Source organism: Acipenser ruthenus, chromosome 6, assembly GCF_902713425.1.
Source record: "Acipenser ruthenus chromosome 6, fAciRut3.2 maternal haplotype, whole genome shotgun sequence".
Lineage (NCBI taxonomy): Eukaryota > Metazoa > Chordata > Actinopteri > Acipenseriformes > Acipenseridae > Acipenser > Acipenser ruthenus.
In genome coordinates this window covers 80951103-80960426 of record NC_081194.1, presented here as the reverse complement: position 1 = coordinate 80960426, position 9324 = coordinate 80951103, and the positions used below count along the sequence as shown (strand labels likewise).

The following is a 9324-nucleotide window of genomic DNA, read 5'->3' as shown; positions in this document are numbered from 1 at the left end:
ATATGACGTCAGCCAGCCCTCATTGGTTATACACAGGCATTGCTCTAGTTTTTAAAAATACAATATTTTAGTAGAAGACAAACATTTGCCCTGTCTTAAAATGAGATATCTTGTAAATAATAAAAATCCCCATTGGCCACAACTTATAAAGCATGTCTAATGTCTGAGATCGCTGCACGCATATGTGGCGAGTTCTGTGTGCGTGTACGTGGGGGGTTCTGTCTATGGATGGTTAAATTTCCAGTGCTAATCTGATTATGTTTATATTGGACTGTGGATGCGTTTTGTTGTTATACTGTATAGGCCTACAGTTGTAATAGATAAGTGTAGGCAGGAATGTGTTTTTGTGTTTATTTCTTTGTTTTGTTTATTTTATAGCATTTTGGTTTGCACAACTATCTCAGTACTTTCTAAATCACTATGCGGCACTATGATCTGTGGGTAAATCTCAGATGGTAAGCACAGTGTTTAAAGATGTAAAATATATGATCTGATAGAACAACATATTCATATTTAGTATTCTAGCCTGCTCGCTGTGAAAACAGAATTACTATAACAAACTCCTTCAAAATATTTGCTCCGTAACGTTTTAAAGAGTCCAGTGCAATTGTATTACTTGCCCGTGTGAAAATCGTGCTCAAATATATAAAATCAACTGAAGCACATGAAAGAGAAGGTTAATAGATGGCAGTTAACAGTACGTTAATTTTGGATTTGGAGTGGACTTGTCACAAGACTAACAATCACACAGTTACTGGCCTATCACGGGCATATATAGGCTTATGATGACGCATCATTAATGCCGTTGAATCTTTTATAGAGTTTGACTTCTTAAAATATTTAAACTAGATTTCCATGTGATATTACCTGGCGTTACCACAACGTTATCATATAGGAATCTTCACGGAACAGACAGACGTCGCTAAGGGGGTCCCAAGATTAATTTAAGGTGTCGCGAGGAGCGAGGTTTTGAGAAGAGTATTGTTGAACGGCATAACCTATATTTGAAATATCAATATCGGCTCTATCAGTCAGATGCAGCCTAACAATTTAACCAGCGCTGGACACCGAAACACTCTATCACTTTATAGATGCTAATTATTTCCTATCAAGTGGTGATCTTCGTATCTCGGTATGTTTCAACAAAACATGTTGCGTAAAATAAAACCAAAATCAATTAAAAATCGATGTATTATTATTATTATTATTATTATTATTATTATTATTATTATTATTATTATTATTATTATTATTATTATTATTTAAGGCATTACCGTTGTGTGGTTTGGAAGCTAGCTATTACATAGGCCAGAGCACCCAGCTGTGTGTACGACTTAGGCAGGTATTCAAAAGCATGTAACCCAATAATTGATTGTACACATTTTATATATTATTATTTGTAAATTTAGGGCCCTGTCTCACTTGGTTTACGCGCTATTTGCTCGCTGAAAGAAGAGCTTTTAGAGTGTGTGTAAAAGCCCTTCCAGCATGCTATTTATAAATAGCGCACAAACCAAGTGAGAATACGGTCCTTAAAGCTGTAACAAGCTGCTGATGTTACAGAACTAATAGAAAACTGCTAGATGCTGCAGGAGCTCTTAACTGTTCAGGAGCTAAATGGTGTAAACTTAACGCTGGTCTATAAGAGGTGGGCATAATGTGGGTATAAAGCTTTTACTCAACGTCCTGTGTCTGTTTCCTTAATGAAACCCATGATGACATTAATGAAATTGTACACTGTTTCAATTACAATCAGCAGAATATGAAACGGTACTGTAGTTCAGAAGAGATTGATAAGTCATTCTTAGACTAAGTTATTGTGAGTTACAGCGTTGGTAACATGGCCCAGTGTTTCTTATCATAACTAAGAATAATTATAACAAACTTGTTTGTTGTTGTATTGGGTTCACTTTACAATCTTGACTTATCTTCTTGAATACACTTCTTTAAGAAAAAAAAATGTTAACACCGCGATCATAGAAAGAGACATTACTGCGTATAATAAATGATAATTCAAAATGAAATGAACGACACTGTGGCTTCAGTAATGAGCTTGTACCCTGTGCAAATCGTACAAACAGCAGTTGCACTGACAACAATCTCTTTTTACACTAAAAAGGTATAGTCCAAAGGCTGCAACAGCAAAGCTGGATCTTATTGCACGTGAAAAATTGAAATGAGTTCGTCGTGAAGCTGTTTGCTAACATGGATACAGACAGATGTAACTTCACATTAACCAAACTACCACAAACACGAACATATTCAAATACAGTGTTGTGTAGGTAATTGCTTTGCAATCGACCGACAAACCACACAGTTAACATATAGGTAGGCCTCTTATTAGTCTTGAATTAAGCGTGTTCGAATTGTATTCAAATAAATGCAAGAATATTAGATGGTCTAAAACAGTTCACTTTTAAACATGTTCATTTGTGAATGAATGCGATTTATAACACCGAGTAATAAAGGCGTAGGCCTGCAGATACTGTGGATGTCAGCTGAAGAACACGTTTGACAGGTTTCTACAAACTATTGAAGAAGGCTATGTTATTTCAACATTATATACAGGCTGCGTGGCTGATACATATTTCATTAATTTATTCTTCAATATTATTTTTGTTTTCTGTAGTCTGTGTTTCTTGTTATTCATATATTTATAGGCTGCTTGTTCTGACAGTCTAGTTCACGTTTGTGGTGGGATGTTTAAACATATGATAGACTTGGTGACGGCAGAACTGCTACACAAATACGGTCTAAACGTGAAACAAAATGACATGATATGTTCAGATGACTAATTTGTCCACTGCAAAACATTAATTGGCAACAAATCAGTCTTGGTTTCCAGTTAGAATACATGTGTACACGATTTAACAGGAGAACACGAAGTGTGTGGCGTTAATCCTAAAACGAAAACGTCTCAAGTGATAAGATCTTATGATAGGCGCCGAAAATCGTAAAGCACCATTAACTCGAGAAAAAAAACCCTTCAGTCAAAAAGTGTAGGTAAAGCTTAGCACGCCTTAAAACAAACCTTCCCGCCTGCCACGAGCGAGAAATTAGAACACGATTTCATTTTTTTTTTAATCCAACTGCAGCATATGCTAATCAGAATTTTAAAGATGGATAATGTATATTTGTATTGGCTCTGTTATGATGAACAATCAATACACTAATAGGCTAGGTTCAGCCGACCATCTCTGTAATCCTAAAACTGAGTCCAGCCGCTATACACCTATGGCCAAGGTTTTGCATCACGTAGAACTTTAGAAATTAGACATCTTAAAAAAAAAAACATATCAACATCATTTAGATATTTTATTTAATATGTAATCAAAGAAACTACAAAATAGTATCGCAAAGGTGTACCGGAAGCCATAATAGTAGTAGTTTTTCATGTTAGATTTACAGTATATGGAAAACTACAAAGCGGTATGCAATTCAATATGCGCCATTGTGCAGCAGGTTTCATTCGACTTTATGAATCAAAATGAGTTAATTAGGGTGTTAATTAGCCATAGCTACACTCAAAAGCAAACAGTGAAGACACTCGTCATGCAAATGGCGATCTTGTTTTGTCTTATGACTTTATTTAGCATATTTACAAATGGATATATAGATACGTTTTTGCAAATTATCTGACATTTACAATCTCGGATATACAACACGTTGTAATGAATTTGTTCACATCTTTTGAAACATGTGGATATTCGGCTTTGCAAAAGCCAAAAATCAACAATTACAATACCTATAAAGCATACACAAACATATATGATATACTCAATACTACTTAAGAATAGGATCGCATGGGCGGTACAGGCAAAGTCTTCAAAATGATTATTATGATCATTAGTATTAATAATAATAATAATAATAATCATGATTTATAATTATTATCATTGTTAATAATAGTAATAATAATCAGCATTTTAATACTAGCCATTCTTTTAAATAAATATGTTATGCCTTTGGTCTCGTTATTAGGTAAGTACAGTTTGGTTTTGAATTTCGTAGTTACTGTACTGACAATAAAAATAAAACTCCCGATCCCCATCACCCACTGTATGAAGAGACAGTAAAATGCCGGTTGAAACCGCTGTCCCAGTTGTCGCTCTTGTTCTGAAACGTTGTCCGCTCTCTGTCATGGTGTTTTATATGAAGGCTCCCACCTTGATTTAACCCTTTCAATGGCAGTATAGATATAGTGCTTCCACTTACTGTAAGTTCTTGGAATGTGAAATGCTAATGGGTCAGGTGCGTGGGTGGCATGTTAGATCCGTGTTTAAGTTTATGAATTTGCTTCTCTGAGTTATGAAGAAGAGGCAGGGATCGTGTGTCCATGTAAGTTATTCAAAGCTTCGTGCTGTTTGCTTAAGGGACTGGGAGGTTTTCTGTGTCCTACTGGAAAAAAAAGAAATATATTTTCACAGCAAGCAAAGCATAGGTCTTTTTACCAAGATGATTGAAAAACCGTGTGTCTGATGAGATGGTGACTAAGTGAAAGGGTTAAAGCTACGCGTCTTATGTCTGAAATAATAATGAAGCCATGCACTGTGTCTGATTTTGAAGCTTAAGTTATGTCATGTTAGGCTACGTGACAAGTAAGTAGTTGGTTGGCTAACTTTATGTATACCATATGTATTTTAACTACTGACGTGGTATGGACTGTAATACTCGTTTTTAAAACTATGTATTATAGCCCCCTCAAAAGGTAATCTTTCAACATACGTCAAGTCTTAATACTTTTAAATCATAACACAGGCAATTCACTTCAAAGATAATTCTTATTCATTATTATTATTATTATTATTATTATTATTATTATTATTATTATTATTATTATCAAATACAAATGTACCTGGAAACCATTTGAACAGTTTTTTGTGGGCACTATGTCCCTTATAATAATAGTTTTAACAGCTTACCTGTAAAACAGTATTTGACTCGTTATTAATAAACTATGACATAGGCCTATTACATTTCTGCATATATAAATGGACCATTTTATTACATTATAATGTTAATTATAAGTACATATTTTGTGTATATGTTAAATATATTTTCATATCAGTAAGTATATAATCCACTGGAGTACATGGGTAATAAATTGTCCCAACATTAGCCTACTTTCTAGCCAACAAAACGATTGGTTTGGGGCCCCTTTTAGTAGATACTGTTAGATACTGCACGATTGTATTTGATTTGAGAATATCGCTCAAAAAGCCATAATGTATTTGAAATAATGCTGCTTACCGTCTCTTGGTGGAAGTTTAAAGGCCATTGGAGAGTGGATTTCTCCTCCATGCATAGTCATAGCGCTCCCTGGGTGGGATAAGCTCGCGCTTTGAGCCTGCCAATGATGCGCAGGGGTCACGTAGCCACCCGCAGGCGCGCTATACACTCCATACTGGTTGGAAGAATAGGCACAAGCTGGGACAAAACTGGACAGGGTTGAAGCCGGCTAAAAAAGAGCATAAACGTGTGCATATGAGGATCTATGTGTTATTATTTACAACATAATTTAAACTACACTGCTCCTTAGCGCCGTGTTATGAAACACATTAAATTAAAATCTGTTTAATAGTTTGTCACTGTTAATATATGTGTGTGTGTGTGTGTGTGTGTGTGTGTGTGTGTGTGTGTGTGTGTGTGAAACATTACACTATTTTAGTATTACGTGTTTGTTCCTAGAACAGTAAAAAAACAAGTTGAAATAGCGGTGACAAAATAATAGCTGCTTACCTGTGCATATTTAATATCGGGGTCGATAGATGATTTGTCAATACAATTCACGCCGTGAGGTGTTGAAAATGGCGTTCTGTTAACACTACTCCAATCCTCCAGTTTTGGCTGGTAAGATCCATCTGTACCAGCGATAGCTCCTGGAATGGAAAACACAGTGGGTTACTTCAAAGCAAGTATTCCGAATTCCCAATTGTAGTTCTTTATATGCCTTTTAGTGCATTGAATAAACCATGCAGAATGAAGAACATCGTCAAGCAGAATCCGTGCGCTTTTATTTGCTCTTTAGTCTTTTCAGATAGCAAGTGAGTCCTATATTCTTCCAGGTCGTTCCCGTGGAACCGGGCCTGTTCCTGTGTGCACAATAACTGCAAGAAACTGACTGAAAGGTTTCTTCTTTTTAGTGTGTGAAAATAATATTGCCAATATTAATAAACCATTCTGGCAGAAATGCATATATGTGCATAGTACAGTACCAATAAAAATTCAAATAACATTCTTATAAAAATAAGAAAACTGAATAATGTGAGGTTTACACACTGAATTACATATCGCTTTGTAGTTTTCCATATACTTAACGACAAAATGGCAAAAAAAGAGAAAAATGTGACATTTCGAAATCTAACATGAAATACTGTACTACTATTATGTCTTCCGGCAGACTTTTGCAATATAATTTTGTAGTTTATTTGATTACATGATGTGTTTTTTTTTTTTTAATTACGTCTCAGTCCTAAAATTCTAGTTGATGTAAAACATTTGGCCATTTATATTGGTACAGAATTGTTGTTTTTCTGTCTCATTTTAAAAAATTAACATTAACACGTAGGACTTAGTACGCTATTATTGTTAAAGGGTAATATTTGGTTCTATTAAAATTCCAAGGCAGTTAAGATGTATAGGGTCTATAACACGCTGTGGCCCATTAGTTTGAGTCTACTAATGGAGCTGGTTATCCAATAGGTGCATATTAACAGTTGTTATATGTTCACAAGAAATCTTTTTTACACTGCCAACAGCCCTACACGCAGACTTTAAATCACCTTTTTATGTATTCAACAGATTCAATATATGTTTCTACATAAATGGGCATTATTAAAACGGATTATTGCTCTATTTAAATAGTGTCTAACATAACTATTGTTAGCAGACCGTATTATTATGTATATATGTGCACGTTCTCAGTTAACTAATATATTACATATAATACATATATTCTAATATACTATAACTATGTTAACTACTTCTCTCCACAGTCCACAACAAGTGTTAATTGTTTAACAGTCAATTAAATGGGAATTAAAGCTTATTATTATTATTATTATTATTATTAGTAGTAGTAGTAGTAGTAGTAGTCGTAGTAGTAGAAGTAGTAACTGAAAACTGAAAACAATACAGCAAGTAGCATGTATTTGTATTGTAACGCTTGAAATGTTTTTGCTTACGATTGTAAGTCGCCCTGGATAAGGGCGTCTGCTAAGAAATAAATAATAATAATAATAATAATAATAATAATAATAATAATGTATTTAGCACGAACCTGTTGGATCCATGAACGCTCTTATTCCCAGGATGTTGCTGACAGAGTGAACCGAGGGCCAGGCTCTCGAAATGCTAACATGTCCTGCGGAGACGGGGACTCCGGGGTGGTTGCCCATTTTGGTCCCGGTGGGTGACATTGGGTTTGGGTACGGATATTGGTAAATGTGGTTATAAGGCAGGGCTGGCTGGGGAGGTTGCTGCTTGGGGGATTCGTATTGGTTCGGCTGGGAGAGATTTCCAATCTTGTTCCTTAAAATCCTGCTTATTGAGCTGACTGAGGGAACGTTGTACTTGTCGCAGACTGCATCTGCAAGGAGCCTGTCGCGGATCTCCCAGGCGAAAATGCCCGGGTCCCCTTGCTTGTAGTCCCTTATATTTTTCACCACGTTGGGGGTTGTGACCCTGGGTTTGCTGCCTCCGATCGCCCCGGGTAGGATGGAGCCAGTCTCGTTGTATCGAGCCAGAATCTTACTCACACACCCGTGGGAGACCCTTAGCTGTCTGCTAATATCGCAGGGTCTGATTCCGAGCTGGGCCAACTCCACAATTCTGAGCCTGATGGCATTGGGAAGGGGTCTTCCATTTACAAACACACCGCCCAGCTGATTCACCTCTCCGTACGTTTGTTCTAAAAAAAAAATATGATCAAAATCAGCATGGAAAAAATATTCAAAGATATAAAACTAATAAAAACAGCTGTCAAAACAATGACTGCTTCCCACGAGTGCCTTAAATTTGATCATGGAAAAATGATCGTTCCAACCTAAACATGCAATGCATTAAATATAGACTCATTTATGTTTTAAAAGATTATCATAAAAAATAAAAATATAAATGTCTTGCTGCCGTGGTACTGTTTGTTTCATTGAATTATTAAGGACATTAATAACACGATAGCTTTAACCCCACACTGGCTTGTGCCATTTTGGAAAAATAATAAAAAGTCACGCTGTACACAATGTAATTGAAATATTGCGCTGAATGACTATGCTGCTGTCATAAAAAAGACACAAAACTATCAATCCTCTGCATTTTGTTTAACCCTCCCTTGTTACAGCATTTCCTACATGCATCCTTGAAATGCCTGCTTAAAAAAAGTTTTTAGAAGTCCACAAACCGAGGCTGAACTTCATGCTGACAATTCCCAAGTTATGCAGGCGTGTAAGCAAGTTTTACTTCTATCGTCTATGCGCCACTGAACCATGCAGAAAGGGAGCGGACTCTTACCCATTGCCCGGCGGTTCGAGATGCTTTCTTGGAAATATTTGTCTTCAATGGCTGAAAAAGCGCTTGTTCTCCCTGCAGACTGTTCCAAGGAGCCAGTGACAAAAAAGAGAAAAGCTCAAGGAGGATGGTTTCCTTTATGTGTTCTCAAACTTTTAAAGAAGTACTTTCTCAAGTGCAGGACAATAGGACCAAGGTGATCTTCAAACGATTAAAACAAATGTGTCTATCCCGCAGGCTCAAGTTTGCTCAGATTCATTTGACGCGTCTTCCACGTCAATCTTGCTGGTTACGCTGGAAGCTCTCGTTTGATTTCATTGGTCCCCTTGTTTCCTGATAGGCTGCTACAAGCACAAGATATCTATTCCGGTCTCTGCAACTTAACCTCTTTCTGTCTTTGAACACGGCAGGAGTGTTATGTACGTTACACGTTTAAGATTTCATATGCATTGAATGAACCACTCTGTTTAGAATGCAAAAGAAGCCGTAAGCCCTTATCAGCCCGCTGTGCACTTATTTCTTTGGGATCATTTGAATGTTTCAAATGATAAATATTCTTTACGAATTTCTAGAAATTACTATTTTATTTAGCCCATTTAAGTTATTGCAAATCGCTTTGGAATTTTTTACAAAACCTTTTTTGGATACACAAAATGTAGACAGGCACCTAAATATTTATATCTTTAAATAGCTTTAAGAATCGGCAGTTTATTTCGGAATAGTTTTTCAAAGTTGTGTTTTATTCAGTTTATTGTCCAGTTCTGTGTCTTCTGATATATACATATATACACACACACACACACATATATATATATATAT

The 9324-nt window shown here is 36.1% G+C and overlaps 1 protein-coding gene across 2 annotated transcripts; it reads right to left on the bottom strand.

Annotated features, from left to right (window-relative positions):
- Positions 1–3319: 3319 nt before the first annotated feature.
- Positions 3320–8767, bottom strand: LOC117411514 (paired box protein Pax-1-like). Of its 2 annotated transcripts, none has more exons than XM_034019131.3 (5): positions 8509–8767; positions 7280–7909; positions 5740–5879; positions 5251–5458; positions 3320–4395 (listed from the first exon to the last, which is right to left on the bottom strand). In XM_034019131.3, the coding sequence occupies exons 1-5, from the start codon at positions 8510–8512 to the stop codon at positions 4307–4309; spliced, it is 1071 nt and encodes a 356-aa protein (XP_033875022.1). In that variant the 5' UTR covers positions 8513–8767; the 3' UTR covers positions 3320–4306. The 2 variants fall into 2 exon arrangements, with proteins under 2 accessions (XP_033875022.1, XP_033875021.1); XM_034019130.3 differs by having other exon boundaries at positions 3321–4398; positions 8509–8766.
- Between the last annotated feature and the right edge of the window lie 557 nt (positions 8768–9324).

Bases quoted from the DNA above. Each gene is read 5' to 3' on its own strand.
- LOC117411514 (XM_034019130.3), bottom strand. The intron at 5,880-7,279 runs GTTCGTGCTAAA...TTTCCATTCCAG, and splicing joins AGCGTTCATGGATCCAACAG to GAGCTATCGCTGGTACAGAT. The intron at 4,399-5,250 runs GTAAGCAGCATT...TTTTTTTTCCAG, and splicing joins TAAACTTCCACCAAGAGACG to TAGGACACAGAAAACCTCCC.